The sequence below is a fragment of the Podarcis bocagei genome, assembly GCF_964188305.1.
Source record: "Podarcis bocagei genome assembly, chromosome: 5".
Taxonomy (NCBI): Eukaryota; Metazoa; Chordata; class Lepidosauria; order Squamata; family Lacertidae; genus Podarcis; species Podarcis bocagei.
The window spans coordinates 37,114,000-37,132,934 of record NC_138129.1 but is presented as its reverse complement, the minus strand read 5'-3'; the positions used below and the strand labels follow the sequence as shown (position 1 = coordinate 37,132,934).

The window sequence follows — 18,935 nt, the reverse complement described above, 5'->3', positions numbered from 1 at the left end:
AGTAAGAAACATCAACAGCTTCTAACGAGAGATGAGCATGAACATTTATACCTAACTATTTGGAAAGTGTAGAGTCATACCTCGTGTTGCGTTCTGCTCTAGTTACGGACTTTCAACTGCTAGGTTGGCAGGAGCAGGGACTGAGCAACGGGAGCTCACCCCATTGTGGGGATTCGAACTGCCGACCTTCTGATCGGCAAATCCTAGGCACTGTGGTTTAACCCACAGCGCCACTTGCATCCCGATATACATATAGTCAATGCTTTATTTGCTCCTACAATGTATCTTCCTGTGACTTGCAGTGCTGAGCATCCACTGTCTTTCCTTAACCAGGCTAACTCAGAAAAGCAGTGCACTTGCCCTGTATGATGGCCTCTGCCAGGAGAAACCCAAGGAAAATATGTCCCTGTTGATTCTCCTCAACTTCTCCTTGGATTTCAATACCATTAACCATGGTATTCTTCTGGAGCATCTGTCCAAGTTGGGGGGGGGCGTGGCACTGCTTTGCAGTACTAGTCCTGTGTGAATGGTCATTTTCAGAGGGTGATGCTTGGGAAGTGCTCTTTTCTCCATGGAGCTTTCAATGTGGGGTTCCTCTGGGTTCCATTTTATCCCCTATGCTGTTTAAAATCTATATGACACCACTGAGTTATCTGGAGCTTTGGAGTGTGTTGTCAGCAAGCTGCTGGTTGATGTCACACAGCTCTACTTCTCCTTTACATCTGTGGGTGATGTTGTAGACCAATGTCTTGCCTCGGTAAAGGTTGAGAGCCAACAAACTAAAGCTCTATCCGAATAAGATAGAGGCACTGTTAGCGGCATGGTCCCCTAGACCAGATGGCTTGAAGGTTGCCTGCTCTTGATGGGGTTTCATTCCCTCTGAAGGAGTGAGCATGTAGCTTGAGGGTACTGATGGATCCTTTGCTATCGCTTGACGCTCAGATGGCCTTGGTGGCATGGAATGCCTTTCATTAGCTTCAGCTGGTGGCCCTATCTGGACAGAGAGCACCTAACTCCAGTTGTCTATGCTCTGGTAACCTCTAGGTTAGATTACTGCAATGTGCGCTGCCTCTGAAGATGGTTCGGAAAATTCAGCCGGTACAGAATTCAGCAGCCAGGCTGCTGACCAGGGCAAGATAGTTTGAGTATATTACAATTATCCTGGCCCGACTGCACTGGCTGCCAATTAGTTTCTGGGCCCAACTCAAAGTGCTGGTTTTGACCTATAAAGCCTTAAAGGTTCAGGACCACAGTGCCTCAGGGAGCATCTCTTCCCATATGAACCGACCCGGACTCTGCAGTTATCATCTAAGGCCCATCTTAGATGCCTCCTCCACAAGAGGTACCAGATGGTGGCAACATGAGAACAGTTGTCGAATGCTCTCCCCTGGGAAGCTCACCTGGTGTCTTCATTAGTATCTTTAGGCACCATGCATTTCTTTATAACCAGGCCGCCTTTGTCTGATTGAGCATTCTATGGTTTTTTAAAATGTATGGAGGGGGCTATTGGTTTGGGGGGGTTGTTTTATTATGCATTTTGTGTTCTCATTTTGTATTTTTATGTTGTGAACCACCTGTGATTTTTGGACAAAGGGTAAAATACAAATATAATAAATAATAATACTTTGCTAACTTAGAGCAGCCTCCTTACAAATGATGTCAGAGAGGCACAACAGAAAGGCTGCCAGGTCAGAAATAGTACCCCGGAAGTATTTTATTTTCAGCTTTGTAAAGGAGGATGAAAAGTTAGCTTTGGAGTTGGGTTTTCTCCACCCCACCCCCATCCCATTTTGGGTTTCAAGAATTCATTCTACCACATGGGAGACAAAGGGTCACAGCCACACCATTTATTTAAAGTGCTCCTATATCATTTTAACAGTCACTGCTTCCCCTCCCCCCCAAAAAAAATAATCCTAGGAACTGTAGTTTAAGGGACCTGAGAACTATAATTCTGTGAGGGATTTCCTAGCAATGCCAGATATCCTTAACCTACAGTTAATTAGTTTCCAGGATTCTTTGAGGAAGCCATAACAGTTAAAGGTGGTATAAGACTGCTTTAAATATACAGTGTGGGTGTAAACGAAATAAGGTACCCACAACAAATCTATTAATGAATCTTTTCCCTCTAATTAAAAGAGATTGAACTAGGAGTCACAATTATAATTAAGCCTCCACATATGACACAGTAAAGGCATGCAGCTTTATTTTGCTTGCAAACTTACCTCCTGCATACATAACTGCCAGCATAATGGAAGAGATCCAGGACACTTTGCTGCTAGATGCTTCGAAGATTATTTCTATCTCTTTAAAGAATACCGTGATGGATTTTGGGAATGCATAGGAAAAGCCTATAGAGATAAAGGCACCAACAACCACTGCCCAGCCCCACCCTCCTTCTGGTGGCGTGTATCCCACGGGGCCTCCAATTGCTGGTGGCATCTTGATTGAAGTGGTAGCAAATTCAACTAGAAATCAAAGATCTGTGAAGAAAACAGAGTAAGGTCATTAGGGTTGCGGAAGCATTCCATTTAATTTTTTTCTAAGTCTCTTGAAATGAGCCACATTCTACAAGCTGAACCTTCCCTCTACTCCTACACAGAAGCTTCTGAGAAGAACACTCCATCTGAATGAAATCTAACATTTGAATTTTGACGCACAGGGCTGTTTTTTAAACAGCTGAAGAGTACAAAAACCCATAGAAATTAACACTAGCTTTAGGTTGCATTTGGATGCAATGCTTACACATTGTTTAGTGTTGTAAGAAAAAGCCTTGCCTCCCACTGGACTCCCCCTGCTTCCTCCAGTGCAGTCCTAAAAAGTTGTTTTGAAGGTCTATGGGAGGCTATGGCCTCCAAACCCAGGCAAACTGTGGTTATTTATGATTAATGAAAACAAAGAAATCAGTTTCTTAACTGTGCTTTGAAGCTGGCTTCTTTTCACTGACCACTGTGATTAACCATAGCTTGTACAGTGGTACCTCAAGTTAAGAACTTAACTCGTTCCAGAGGTCCGTTCTTAACCTGAAACTGTTCTTAACCTGAAGCACCACTTTAGCTAATGGGGCCTCCTGCTGCCGCCCTGCCACCGCCACACGATTTCTGTTCTCTTCCTGAAGCAAAGTTCTTAACCCGAGGTACTATTTCTGGGTTAGAGGAGTCTGTAATCTGAAGCGTCTGTAACCTGAAGCGTCTGTGACCCGAGGTACCACTGTATGAGTTTGATGCTATGGCAAGCTGTGGTTAATTTAAGACAAAAAACAAAACTGTCCAAACTCCTCTTTGTGGCCACACTGGAGGGAAAGTGTGCGATCCCAGGGGGAAACAAGTTCATTCTCATTATGTAAAACAATGTTACAGCATTAAGTTCAAATCAGCATTTATTCTTTCTGGCAATTAGGTTTCTGAATTCCAGAACCAAATCGTATCAAAAGCTTCTTGTTTATGGGCATTTGCAATGCCAAGGCTGGATTTGAACAGCTCAAGGTTATGCTACCCTGAAACCCATGTCCATTTAAAGGCCAGAGACCACTACTGGCATTTGTTTCTTCTGAAGTTATTTACCTATTATAGGAAAAACTACCGGTAGTTTATAAAATCTGCAAGCTTAAAAATATAAGGTTCACTTTTTAGGATACATGGTCTGAGCAACTAGAAATAAAACAGAATAGATTAATTGTTGGTAATCTGGGATTTTCAAGTACAGTGGTACCTCGGGTTACATACATTTCAGGTTACAGATGCTTCAGGTTACAGACGCTTCAGGTTACAGACTCCGCTAACCCAGAAATAGTACCTCGGGTTAAGAAATTTGCTTCAGCATGAGAACAGAAATTGTGCTCCGGCGGCGCGGCAGCAGCAGGAGGCCCCATTAGCTAAAGTGGTGCTACAGGTTAAGAACAGTTTCAGGTTAAGAACGGACCTCCAGAACGAATTAAGAACTTAACCCGAGGCACCACTGTAAAATGAGTTAGCAATAACTAGAAATCTCTGGTGAGTCTCTTTGTTCAGCATTTTCAGAAATACTCTACCATAAATTATGCTGTGAACCGCCTTTTTTTTAGGATATATGGTTTTATTTGCACATATATACAGCCTTAAGAAAGGATGCAGGGGCTCAGAGCACAAAGACTGCTGTGAACCACCTTGAGATATTTGCATGAAGGGCTGATACAAATTTAAACTTAAAAATATGAAAAATATAGATACTGTTCATGCTGGATAGCTAGGTCCTGAAGTCAGAGATAGTTACACAAAACTTCGGCAATAAAACAGATGCATGAAGTACAAATTACAAGCAAGGACAAGGACCCAGAAGTTGCATAATAGTTGGAAAAGTTTCTCCCACAAGACATATCAATTACAAAGCATTTGGCTGCTGAAATGGTTAGGAAATCATTGCATTTCCAGTCAACAGCATTAGTTCCAATGAACATGACTTTCACAGAGGTTTATTTAGGCTACATCTTCTTAAAAGGGTCAACAATCAGCACATAATTATGGGAACCAAATCTCAAAGAATAGTTGAGTTCAAGAGTGTTGGAGTGCATCCTGGGTTCACTACAAACAGTGACACACCAGTCCAAACCATGCTGTCCCACTTGACCACCATAACACTATCAAGTCAGCCTGGTTTATAAGAAACCACCCCAACCTCAACCACAACAAAAGTTTGCATGAATCACACTTTGGACTGGTGGTGTTCAGCAGAGAGAATATCCTCTGGGGCTATTCCAATATAAACAACAACATGTTTTGAATTTTAATGTCTACATGTTCACTATCCCTTAGTATCACAGCAGAAAAAGCCACAAGTCCATATTCCTAAAAGGAGTACATGGAGGCAGTATGGGAAACTAACCCAGCACTTCAGTATTTTTTATTGCTTCTGCACAGCTATGACCACTTAATAAATAAAATTGTTTTTAAAAAAAGATAGAAGGAAATAGCACACACCTTTTCTTTAACTCTGCCTAAAACATTCCACACCCTATTGTCACTGTGCACCTTCTCCTACAATCCTTTTTCGATTATTTGGACTCCTATTGTTCTACATTAGTCCACTCAACATTAGTTCTAGAACCACACTTTTCCATTTGGTGCTTTGAGGGACCCATTCTTAGCCACTTTGCCAGAAGCTTTCAGAATCCCTAATGGTCACTGCTCTCCATGGTAACATTGCCCAAGATTTTCTGAACTGACACCAGATACTCATCTATTGCCAAATGCTCTGCAATGCTGCTGTTGCTCACTATTTCCTGCTACGCCTTTTGGGGTCAGAGGAATCACATTACACTGGGCTCCTGCTGCTCTGTATCTGTATAGAGCTGTATACAGAAAGATTTCTCCAGCTCCATTTCAGAAGTAGCAGACTCTCTCAGGGTACTCCTATTCAACCTGCTGTTGTGCCTAACAATGATCATTCCTCAAGCTACAGAACTTAACACAATTTAAGTATTTAAATCTAAGACTTTTAACATGTCCGGAGAGCACACTAATTAGCTAAAACATTTCCTGAAAAGGTAAGAAGTCCTGTATTAGTATCAAATGAGTTCTCTTTATCCTTGATGTCAAAGGACTGCTTTCCAAACTAGATGGTAGATGGGTCTTAGAAGGTATCAAGACTCCAGAAAGAAAGGGTCTGAAAGGGCAAACCTGAAAGAAAGAGAGACCAGAAGCTGAGACTGGGGGTGGACAGGATTTTAAAGAACACATTTTCTGGTGTAGAAAGGTCCAAGAGCTCTAATACCAAACCCTTTACAGTCACTCTTGAAAAGAGCCCTGAAGGTCAGTAGACAAGTCTAAATTTAGCAGTGGTAGATAATAACAGAAAGTTCTGATAGGTGCTTATGTGCTTTGTATAGGCTTCTTGAGTTCTGAATTCCTGACTGTTTTGGAATGTACTGTAGCTCATGCTGCAGATTTCCCACCATCATAGTGCCATTCTTGCCACTTTGGGGTATGCTGAAGCCTTAATGGGTGATGCAACACACTATTTGTCAACATAACCCAATAACAGTATTTGGCATCTTAACAGCATAAAAATTTCTCCAAATATTATAAGCACTTAGGGATGAGGAGATCCATCAGAAGCACAGCATTTTGACCTCCCCCTCCCATTTTGGAGTCCTTCCAGAGCAATGAATCAAAATGAGTAAGCAACAGTCATTTATTTTAACTGGGGGGGGGGGAGACTAATTATGTAGCAAACTTTGTACCTCTGGTTTTCTGGGTGGAAAGGGGGAGGCATGAGCCGAGAGAGAACCAGAAAATGGGAAACTTTAGCCCCAGGTTCCCAGATTTACTGAGCCTGCACAAACTAACAGGCTTGCACAAACTTCAGTCTCAAGATAGTTATTTGTTTTTTAAATAAACTCTACCGAAAGCTGTATCAAAAATCCTCACCATACTAGTACTCAAGTAGCCAAATCTCATGAGGCAATGCTGCCCTCAAAAGAAAGAAAGAAAAAAAGAGAAAGAAAAGTTTGCCCACCCCTGCTTTATCAGATGGCTGCAGAAAAAGGATCTTTATCTCAGCATTTAATTGCTGCTTAAGATCAGCCACATATATTATTTATTGCACATACTTTTCCTAGCTAGGAAACTATTACAACACTCAATGAGGTTTGTGAATTTAGTTTTAAGCCTGCTTCATGTTTTTTACATTTTTCATTAGGTTAGTTGAACATTAAACTATAGGCTTTTGTTTTGATGGCTTTATATTAAGATCTGGACCATAAAGCTGGACCATAAAGAAGGCTGATCGCCGAAGAATTGATGCTTTTGAATTATGGTGCTGGAGGAGACTCTTGAGAATCCCATGGACTGCAAGAAGATCAAACCTATCCATTCTTAAGGAAATCAGCCCTGAGTGGTCACTGGAAGGACAGATCGTGAAGCTGAGGCTCCAATACTTTGGCCACCTCATGAGAAGAGAAGACTCCCTGGAAAAGACCCTGATGTTGGGAAAGATGGAGGGCACAAGGAGAAGGGGACGACAGAGGACGAGATGGTTGAACAGTGTCCTCGAAGCTACCAGCATGAGTTTGACCAAACTGCGGGAGGCAGTGGAAGACAGGAGTGCCTGGCATGCTCTGGTCCATGGGGTCACGAAGAGTCGGACACAACTAAACAACAATATTAAGATCTTTTACTTTAAGGAGGTTAGGGGCATTATTCTAACCACTATCTCCTGATAAAAATGATGCTTTTGTTCTTATATTTAACTTATTTTTGTATCAAAACAATGCAGAACCAGAATTTACAATGAAGGGCCCCCCTTCATATAGCCATATTGGTTTTACTGTTTTTAATCAAGACTACCACAACACACAATGACAATGCATACAGCCAAGTCACATTTGAACCTTAAGAAAGCATTCACAAGATGCACACCAACACAAAACCCTATTAACTTAACTATTCTCTCCAGCCCTCTTCCCATTGTGTATCAGATGATAGCAGTTGTTTTTACCTTCATTCACCAGTTAAGTAATCACTAGCAGAAGTCTTAATGCCAGCTAAGGTCAGTGTTCAAAAATCCCATTGTTCTAGGCACATTTTGCGACTGGGAATTTCACTGAACTCTGGGCGCAGTACTGAGCCTAAGAATTCAGATTAAAACTGCAGAGTGGAAGGAGAAAGGAGGACCTTTTTCTGCCTCCCCACTTCCAGCTACACTCTGAAGACTGGAGAAGAGACCCTCTTAAGAATATTAAGGGGGTGGGCAGGGCAAGGACTAGACCATGTGGAAAATGAACATAATATTTTAGCTGCAGTTCATTCATTTTCAGCTTTGTATTCTTGTTATTAAAAAGTGTGCCTAGACATGCGCCCACAACCTAGGTTTAAGGTGCCATTTAGCTCCTAGCTTTCATATCTCGGTTTCTAACACTATCTAAGAGACACAGTAGTCTGGAATACAGCTCAGATTTTTGATACAGATACCCATAAGTATAATATGCAACAGACATCCTTGATCATTCCCAGGTTCTATTAAAAAAAACAACATACATGGCAGTATGATGTACACAAGATGCTTTATGAAGTGATGAGATGCTCTTCATATAGAAGAGATAGCCCTATTTTGCACATAGTTATGTACTGTACACAGTCATGTTCAAAGTGAGCTACTGATCAAAGTCAAGAGCATTTAACACAAGGACTTTCCTGCGCTACAGCTTGCTATAGATATTCTGCTTTACTTTTAATGCCCCTCTATCACTGCCTAATATCAAAAGGGCTGATATGTGAGGCAGTTGCCTCATTTAGGGGGAAACAGCCCAAAGGCAAACTTTGAAAATCTCATTACTATACACATTTGAGGATCACAGCCCTCTTAAGTTGAGCTCACACTGCTTTATACTCATACCAAGACATCCTGAATTCCACTTTCGGTCAGCTCCATATATAGACTCATAGTAAGTGGACATCATTATACGTTCCAGTAGTTGCACAGCTTTCTATCTCCTTTGGCTGAAACAGACCCTCCCATGAAGAGCTACTCTTTTTCTCCCTATACAGAGATAATTTGTGTATGGGAAGAATGTCTTTCATGAAGTAACGCTCTTTAATAACCACAGTTCTGTCAGCCATGCCAGTGCATCCATTCTCTGCTTCAGGGTGGGAGATGAATAGTGCAGGCTCTTGGAAACTAACTAATAAACAGTTTTAGCAATGTTGCAGAGAGGTAGGGATATCTTCAACAACAGAGGGAAAACGTTTGCTGACCAAAGGTAACAATTTAGGAGACTTACTTCTATGTTTACAAAAGAAATAAAGAGCTGTTGTGAGTCAGCTCAGCAATGCCCAACCACTTTTTGTACTTCCACTGAATCAGACACATTATTGCAAAATTGCAGTGAAGAAAAAAGCGCTTTATTAGGTGAGGTGCTGACCCACAGTTGTTAATACTTGCTTATGGCTTAATGTGCCAAAGCATTGTCTCAGTAGCACTAAAAGGCAGGGAGCACCCATAAGGAGTACTTCGGTTTTAAACCCTCTTTTGCTGTACAAATACTGACACACTGAATGCATTAGAAGTTTTCCTGAGCTGGTCAGAGTTCCAGTAAATTCAGCTCAAGTAACACTGTGCTAGTTTATTGCTTTTAGCCCCTAAGGCAAATTTGTTGTATACACTGTTTTGCAGGCTTACTTCCATGAGTGTGGGGCTCATTTCCTTCTCCATCCTAATATGAAAGAGAAAAGGCAATAGCCAGTTCAGACAGCAACTTCTACATGCAAAAGTTTCCTCAAAGTTTAAAGCAGAGCTTGTAAAGTCTCCAGCTTTGTTTGGAAAACACTGCTACGTGTCAGGCGTGCTTGGAAGTGGAATTCAGAGATACTAGCCAAGGAGAGTTATTTTAAAAGCCACACTTACAGTAAATAAGATGGTCGAGTCAAATGTGATGCTGTAAATGAATAAAAAGCATTTTTCCAGGCTCTATGAATAGGGACAAACCCAGACTAAATGTTGGTACAAAGAGAAGAAAATTGAATTAATTCTTATTTAGGCAAGGAGAAGTATGGGTCATTCACCAAGTTTCTACTTCAATTAGGGTGTTGAAGCAAAACAGAAATTCCCAGGATGTTGCACAACAGGTTTTTAACTGTGCCACTTTATGAAGAAGCAAACTTTATAATTGTAGAATTACACAGCACTTTCAAAGTACTGTAAATTCAGCAACATAATTATCTGACATAGGATTCTCTTTACAATTTTTTATGGAGGACACAGTAACAATTTTCTCATATCTAAGTCCAGGAAGGAACATTCAGCTCCACATCTTGGAAACACGCAGTTGTGTTTCCCACTCGCTAACTTACAGGACAGCGCCACCACAGAATATGGTATTCAAGAAAGCTGCTACCATCCATCCATTTATTTATTTTAGATTAGATTTATATACCACCCTTCATCATAAGATCTCAGGGCGGTTCACAACATAAAGTCCTACCTCACAAGGTTGTTGTGAGGATAAAATGGGGAGAAGAACTACGCACGCTCCCTTGAGCTCCTTGGAGGGCAGGGTGCATTATAAATGTAATCAATAGTAAGATTTCTACCATCCCAGTGAGAATCATGATCACTGGGAAGCAGTTAAGTCTCGTGTTCCTATGAGTTTTTCCATGAGATGGAATAATCTTGTTTATGAGGAGTTGTTAGTGCTGTCACCCAGTAATAGAGATAGTGTAGCACAAACCTACACTGGTTTATTCAGAAATTGGCCCCCACTGTGCTTGGTGGGGCTTGGGGTTAGGAAAATATGCACAGGATTACAATGCTGAGAAAACACGTGCAATTCTTAAGGCTGGGGATAACTAAATGCAGTCTTCTACCCTGCCAGCAGGAGCCCTACCAGGTCATTAGAGGAGCAAACAATGCATTTCCTCTGTTCATTTGCAGGGTTCCAACACACACACACACACAGCAACAATTTCCCTCTCATGTACAACAATGAGAAGGAAACAAACACCAACAGCTCCTAGGCTAGGATAATGCTCCCCTGGTTTAGGGGGTTTATTGTGGAGGGGGGCACTGGGAAGGAATTTGACCCAAGCCTCCCTGCTCCCTGCAGCTTGCCTCCAGCACACCACCTTTTTGCCTTGCCCTACTTACCTCTGAGTTCCATTGTCACTCTCCACCCTCAGAGAGATCCCACATGTCCTATCCCCCCCCCAACCCACCCTCCCAGGGACCTTGGAATTGCAGTGGCCACTGACTAAATCTGCATGCATCTCCATACAAAACAAAGCTGTTGGGAAATATATTCCTTGGTTTCCTTCTTACAGTGGTACCTCGGTTACAGACGCTTCAGGTTACAGACTCCGCTAACACAGAAATAGTACCTCGGGTTAAGAACTTTGCTTCAGGATGAGAACAGAAATCAAGCGGCGGAGCGAGGCCCCATTAGCTAAAGTGGTACCTCAGGTTAAGAACAGTTTCAGGTTAAGAACGGACCTCCAGAACGAATTAAGTTCTTAACCTGAGGTACTACTGTATTCACAGGCAACCATATTAGACTAAGCACCCCCTCCTATGTGGAAAAGAAAAGTGAATTCCTCACCCCAGCTGGTGCCTACCACCCACTTTCTTAAATAGCTGTTTTCCCAGTTTTTCAGCAGAAGGCTCAACGGTTTAGTTGTAGGAAGTGCTCAGTTACCAGCATACCACCTGTTCTTGTTTCACTTTAGCCAGCTAACTAAAGCCAAATGTTTTGAAAAAGACTTGCTGATGAAAGACATTAATGAGAAGAACTGAGCCGGCACCTCTGCTCCCTTTTGGAAAGCAAAAGTTCAACAAAATACAAAGAATTTTCATTTCCAACAAGTCCTCTTCAGGTTAGCCCACTTCGCTTCAAATTATTCCAAGCTCTTCAAAACCAAAATATTAAAATAGTTGCATATTGTTTATAGATCTACTGTATATTTATCTGGTCAGAATTATTAAGATAGGCCTAAACACAATTTAGGGGACGCGGGTGGCACTGTGGGTTAAATCACAGATCCTAGGACTTGCCGATCAGAAGGTCAGCAGTTCGAATCCCCGTGATGGGGTGAGCTCCTGTTGCTCGGTCCCTGCTCCTGCCAACCTAGCAGTTCGAAAGCACGTCGAAGTGCAAGTAGATAAATAGGTACCGCTCCGGCGGGAAGGTAAACGACATTTCCGTGCACTGCTCTGGTTCACCAGAAGCGGCTTAGTCATGCTGGCCAAATGACCCGGAAAGCTGTATGCCGGCTCCCTCGACCAATAAAGCGAGATGAGCACCGCAACCCCAGAGTCGGTCACGACTGGACCTAATGGTCAGGGGTCCCTTTACCTTTACCTAAACACACTTTACTACTATTGTCGCTGGTTTCTGAAAACACTTGCCCATTTTCAAGAGTCCATTCTACAATCATGAATGCCAGAAACTGATCTAACAAACATCACCACACAGATGCAAGGAAGCTAAGGAACACCAAAGCCTGTACCAGATGAACAACTGATGACCAGCATGCACATGACACACCTGTTCGGGCAACTGTAATGTTTTTCCAGCTCCTCTGTGGTGCAGAGGGAAAGAGGTGCAAGTATGAAGTACCTCTCTGTCACCAAATGTTTTAACAAAATCCAGCCAGAATCACTTGCTCCTTCATTAAAATCTTTGCAAATTACTACCGTATTTATTAACAGCTAGTAAACACCTGATCAGTGCAGGTACACAAACACACATGTAAGCAGCCTTCATCAGGGCCCAACAACATATTTAGTTGCATCATTTTCTCTAGAGAGATAGTGTTGTCCTGCATTTGTCAAGTATTTTGCTCCTGAAGCTTAGCTTTGTTTGGACCAAAGTTTCCCAAAGCTCCAGTAGGTGTTAGCTGTATATAAGCCAGCTATTGAACATGGAGCATAACATGCCCATCTCCAGGAGCCCAGCTGTGCATGCCATTCACAGCCTTGATTTGCAGTAATGTTAGCTAGGCACTGCTCATAACATTGCTCCATAACTTAGCTGAGCAAGTGGAACAGTTGGAAATTTTAAGTCTCTGACCAGGCCTATATATTTTAAAAAACAAACGAGCATATAAGCTTGCAAACATTAAACCTGGAGGAAGATATTTCAGTTATAATACCCAGGCCTCTGCTAAAAAAGGGAGAGGGTCTCCATGGAACCTCATACACTGGGAAGTTACAGAACAATGTCTAGCTTCTCCTTTCTAGTCAGAAGTCATTATAATAAGCTATGGCCAAACAGCTTCAGGAACTCATGGATGGAATGGATTTTGGCTGGACTTCAGGGCAGAAAGTGCCTTTGTCTTCCTGGTCAACACTCTGTGTTGGTAGATAGGGGAAACATGGACCAGTTATAAGCCAATTGTGCAGACGAAGTGCAGGGGTTCTGCAATGCTTCCGCTTCTATTTTTCAAGAAGGCTGATCTTGAAGGTGGTGCTGAGAGACTGATAAGGCTGTTCCTTCTCATGGGAGAGATCCAGCAAAGTTCCACAGGGATCTTTTATGAGGCTAACTGTATCTGGGAACTGGAGACAAGTCTATTTGGTATGCTCCCTTCTTGTATTCTCATCAAAGACAGGTGAGTCAGTGGCTTCCCTGAACATCTTTCTAAAGTCTAGTAGCGGACTAGATGAGTGAGATACTCAATCCAGACTTATAACCGTTGGCGCACTGCCTAGAGTGGCAGTATATATGCTGATCCTGTTTGATGTCACAGTTGCTTAAAAATCAGATTCACAAACCAGGAATTCTCTAGGTCCAGGTTTGCTTCTGACATCCAAAGCTGTAAGTGATTTTGTAGGTTTGCTTCCTGGATACTACTTTGGTCCACTAGCTATAATTTTGTTCCCAGCCAAAATTAAAAGTGCAGGCCAACAAATTTAAGTCCAGCTATGCATCTTCATATCACACACACAGAGAGAGAGAAAGAAACAGTTCGCATTGAGAGACAAGGCCCTTCTGTAGGTGTCACCAGATTTTGAAGCAGTTACTTCCTACCAGAAACAGGGCTTTTTCCAGTGCCTGCCCCTTGAGAAAGGCCTCTTGAAAAAGCTTAGCCAGATTTGCTCTACTGGCCCATTCAAGGTCATAAGCATTTTCAGCTTTTTATATAAACGATTTGGCCACAATGTACATGATGCAAGTTACTCCATTTGCTTTATTTCAAATTATGGTTATGAAGTCCAGCCTAATTAATTATTGTTGGGTTTGGGAGAGTCAATTTAATTGCAAGCATTAAACTAAAAGACATTGGAATCAATATTTACCAGACACTGGCAGTAGTATCAAAATAATTAAAACATGAAAACATATCTAAAGTTTTACTGGAGTGGGTAAATAACAAACTCTGTTCTATATGGCAAGCAAGGTCTTTCTCCTATCAGTTCATAAAGCAATTACCCTATACTGCCTCTGCTGCACAAGATGGGTTTACATAGTGCTTCTGAATAGGTTTAAATGCCTTTTATCTGGCTATGTGCACTTTTCAAATGGAGCTGTGTCACCACCCTATCTACAGAGGAAAACCTCTCCCCAGTTAATTGGATAGGTTAAAAAAACTGTAAGGCAGTTAAAAGGGGACAAACTTCTTGCTCAACAGGAAGAAAACGTCTGAACAGAACAAAATCTCAACAGTATTTATCTGAAGAGGCACAAGCTTAAATAAAACTCATCATAGTCACTTTCCCCTCTTGTTTCATCTGACAAAAATAATTTGTTTCAAGTGGAGTTTTGCTCAGTCCCCTTGGCTAGAAGAAAATCTGGCTCTGCCTGGTATACGTGACTATCTGGGGCTTGCAAGGGCTCAGCACCACACAATAGACAATTGAGGGCCTCCTTGGTTGTTGCAAAGCTCACAGGGTGAACTAAGGTCAGCAACAGGCAGACAGAGAACTACTGAGGGTTTTTCAACTAGTGGAAACGATACAACATTCCTTTTCACATCAGCCACAGCATATCCCATAAGCAACCTGAAAAAAGAGATGTTCTTTGTGTGGTCAGTCTCTGAACTTGGGTAAAGGAAAGGCAGAAGACTGATAGACTTCTACAAAAGTGGCAGCAGTGCCTCTCCTTCACAAGAACAATGCAATTTGCCAGCACTTTAGATTCATAGCAGGTAAATATGTTTTTTAGGCCATCCAATGTGACACATAACAGTGACCAAGCTTTCCGGTTTTCCTGCTGGACGTTAATCTAAGCAGGAGTGGGGAGGGAAAAGGTGGCTTGGTGTTAAAATTGGTCTGTCTTAAGATGAAGTGTCGAAAGAACAACCTTAATAGATTAGGCCAGTGGTTCTCAAACTTTTTAGTCCGGGCCACACTTTCAGAATAAAAATTTGCTCGTGCCACACTCAATTTTTTTATTGATGAGAAATACCATAGATTGGAAAAGGAAAAGAAGCAACTCCTAGCAGTGCTTGATTTATAACACAGAACACAACTACTTTATAATATGACCATGGGACATCCAGAAAGTATCCCCAGATTCATTGAAAGAAATATGGTAAACTTATTCTAGAACAGAGATGGGGAACCTGTGACTATACCGCTCAAAATCCCAGAGTACTAGCCAATAACAGCTGGAGCGCCACAAGTCCCCCATCCCTCTATGAGAGATTAATTTGCACATATTTGTGCAGTGCTGGTTGTTGTTAAAATGGCACTACTTTTAAGGAATTGCATATACTTCCTTCAAACAGCATCTGGAACAACTATTTACTCCTCAGCCAGTTGAAACCAAAGAATTAGATCACAGTATAAGCCAGATTCTGTTAAAATATCAAACGATTTCTTGAGAAGCAAATAAGGAGCTATTTACAGTGGTGCCTCGCAAGACGAAATTAATTCGTTCCGCAAGTTTTTTCTTCTTGCAAGTTTTTCGTCTTGCGAAGCACGGTTTCCCATAGGAATGCATTGAAAATCAATTAATGCGTTCCTATGGAAACCGCTTACCAGGTTGGCGGTGCGGAGAAGGGCTTTTCTCCCCACCGCAAGCCTTCAGGACAGGTACGGGAACAGAGGGGAAGGGGCGCAGCGCTTCTCCTCTGTTCCCGGGGCTTGCGGTGGGAGGAGGGTTTTTCCTCCCCACCGCCAACATTCAGAACAGCATTCTGAATGTTGGCGGTGGGAAGGAAAACCCTCCTCCCACCGCAAGTCTTCAGGACAGCCATCCGAAGGCTGGCGTGGGGAGAAGGGCTTTCCGCCCCACCGCCAGCCTTCAGAGGAGCCTTCCGAAGGCTGGCGCGGGGAGAAGGGCTTTCCGCCCCACCGCCAGCCTTCGGAGGAGGTCCGAGGACAGTGGGGAAGAAGCGCTGCACTTCCCCGCTGTCCCGGAGATTTCACTATGGGCTTTCGTCTTGCGAAGGAAGCCCATAGGGAAATTCGTTTTGCAAAGCGCCTCCAAAACGGAAAACCCTTTCGTCTAGCGGGTTTTCCGTCTTGCGAGGCGTTCGTCTTGCGGGGCACCACTGTATTTGTTAGTTGTCTTGGGCATCATCTGTACTGCCAGAACATATAAACTATAACTGGTCCCTCAAAAACTTCTACATAAAAAGAAAAACCAAAATCTTTGAATTCTCCACATTTGTTGCTGGACAGCGTTGAGATACTTTATTTAAACAGTGCTCTAAGAATTCAGAATATATTGATTCTAATGGATTAGAATATTTTTAAAGATTATCTACATAGTATTTTATAAACGTCTTGAAATGTTGTTGTAGGTTTTTCCCCCCCTGGGATAATAAAATTGGATGTTTATGAGGGTGACAAGGAGTTCCTACATCTAGTACATGTAGTACACTATAAAATGTATATTTTAAGGAGGGTGAGGAACAGGTTCACAAATGCATATTTAAAATGCTCTCCCCTGGCTTAAAAACAAAGAATGCAGAAATGGGGCGGAATGGGCTTACGGATAAACACACAAGTGGCACAGACCAAAAGTTTCATTTAGCAGCCTTCCAAGCAAGGTAAAGGTAAAGGTAAAGGTAAAGGTAAAGGTACCCCTGGCTGTTAGGTCCAGTCGCGGACAACTCTGGGGTTGCGGCGCTCATCTCGCTCTATAGGCTGAGGGAACCGGCGTACAGCTTCCGGGTCATGTGGCCAGCATGACTAAGCCGCTTCTGCAAACCAGAGCAGCGCACGGAAACGCCGTTTACCTTCCCGCCAGAGTGGTACCTATTTATCTACTTGCACTTTGACATGCTTTCAAACTGCTAGGTTGGCAGGAGCAGGGACAGAGCAACGGGAGCTCACCCCGATGCGGTGATTCGAACCGCCAACCTTCTCATTGGCAAGCCCTAGGCTCAGTGGTTTAGACTACAGCACCACACGTGTCCCAGCCTTCCAAGTAGTTTCCTTCCAAAGTTATGCTTAAACATCCCTCTCAGGGACACCTCTAAATTCATACTTGTATGGTAAGTGTACAAATCTTGAGTTGAGAACACTACAGTTTGATGGCAAGCAGCGTTGGAAACTGAGATGTGAAAGCTAGGAGCTGAATGCCACTAGGATATGGGTGCAATAACGGAATGTCTAGGCACACTTTTTAATAACAAGAATACAAGCTGAAAATGAATGAACTGCAGCTAAAATATTATGTTCATTTTTCACACAGTCTAGTCCTTCCCCTGCCCACCGCCTTAATATTCTTAAAAGGGTCTCTTCTCCAGCCTTTAAATAGTAGCTGGAAGAGGGGAGGCAGAAAAAGGTCCTCCTTGCCTTCCACTCTGCAGTTTTAATCTGAAATCTTAGGCACAGTAATGCGTCCGTTGCTCAGAAACTGCTTGCGCTAATGAAATTGCCTATCACAAAATGTGCCTAGAACAATGAGAGTTTCAAACACTGATGCTAGGTGATTTTAATACTAAAATGCACAGGGGGGGGGGGGGACTCCACACAACTAAACTCACATCTAGGTGCCCAAGATATGCAAGTTAGTCAAATTTGTTCTACAGCAGCATTTCAGATAGCGGGCGTGGGGCTACTTTCAGGAATGTTACTTACAGTGCCACAGCCCTGCCTCCTCATTTGCCTGTTCCCCTGCTCTCCCAGACATGCCTTAGTCCTGTTACAGTGGTACAGTGGTACCTCGCAAGACGAACGCATCGCAAGACGGAAAACCCGCTAGACGAAAGGGTTTTCCGTTTTGGAGGCGCTTCGCAAGACGAATTTCCCTATGGGCTTGCTTCGCAAGACGACAGCCCATAGGGAAATATCCGGGACAGCGGGGAAGCGCAGCGCGTCTTCCCCACTGTCCTCGGACCTCCTCCGAAGCCGGGCGGTGGGGCGGGAACGCCTCCTCCCGCCGCCGCCGGGCTTCGGAACGATGCTCCGAAGCCGGGCGGTGGGGCGGGAACGCCTCCTCCCGCCACCGACGGGCTTCGGAACGATGCTCCGAAGCCGGGCGGCGGGGCGGGAACACCTTCTGAAGGCGGGCGGGGGGCGAAAGTCTTTGTTCCCCCCTGCCTGCCTTCCCGGGAGAGCGGAGAAACACAGCGCGTTTCTCCGCTGTCCCGGAGGGCTTTGAAGGCAGGCGGGGGGGAGCAAAGACTTTCGCCCCCCGCCCGCCTTCAGAAGAGGTCCAGGACCTCTTCTGAAGGCTGGCGGGGGGCAAAAGTCTTTGTCCCCCCTGCCTGCCTTCCCAGGGGCTTTTAAATCGCCCCGGACAGCGGAGAAGTCCTCCGCTGTCCCGGGGCGATTTTAAAATGCCGCCGGCCAGCATTTTAAGATCGCCCGGACAGCGGAGAAGTCCTCCGCTGTCCCGGGGTTGTTTAAAATGTTGGGGGTGGGAAGAAAAGCCCTTGTCCCCCCCCCAGCCTTCAGAAGAGGTCCGGGGACAGACTGTCCCCGGACCTGGTCTGAAGGCGGTTTCCCTAGGAACGCATTAATTGATTTTCAATGCATTCCTATGGGAAACCGTGCATCGCAAGACGAAAAACTCGCAAGACGAAGAGACTTGCGGAACGAATTAATTTCGTCTTGCGAGGCACCACTGTACCTCTGGTTACAAACGTAATTCGCTCCGGAGGTCCATTCTTAAGCTGAAACTGTTCTTATCCTGAGGCACGTTTTCGCTAATGGGGCCTGCCTCTGGTGCGTGATTTCAGTTCGCATTATGGGGCAAAGTTCGCAACCAGGAGCAACTACTTCTGGGTTAGCGGAGTTTGTAACACGAGGTACCACTGTGTTGGGTCAGCACCTCCTTGCATGCTCTGAGAGGAAAGGGCCAGAGAAAGCGTTCAACTTATAGCGAGTGATAAAAAGTTAATATATAACAGCAGCAAACAGGAACGACAGACAGGGAATGGTTAAGGGGATGTGAGGGGAAAGAAGTTATACAAGAAAGAAGTGAATGTAAAATGACCAGGAAGGAAAGAAGCTGACACTGGGGGAGAGTGGGTTTTAAGGTACAAAATGAATGGGAAGAGAAGAAGCTTCATGCG

General features: G+C 43.6%; 1 protein-coding gene across 2 annotated transcripts in view; it reads right to left on the bottom strand.

Annotated features, from left to right (window-relative positions):
- Positions 1 to 18,935, bottom strand: part of SLC16A1 (solute carrier family 16 member 1) — a 42,774-nt gene that overhangs the window by 13,375 nt on the left and 10,464 nt on the right. For both annotated transcript variants that reach the window (XM_081195198.1, XM_081195199.1), the window contains exon 2: positions 2,223 to 2,480. In XM_081195198.1, coding sequence (XP_081051324.1) covers positions 2,223 to 2,439 — 217 coding nt within the window. In that variant the 5' untranslated portion in view covers positions 2,440 to 2,480. The remainder of the gene's footprint in view (positions 1 to 2,222; positions 2,481 to 18,935) is intronic.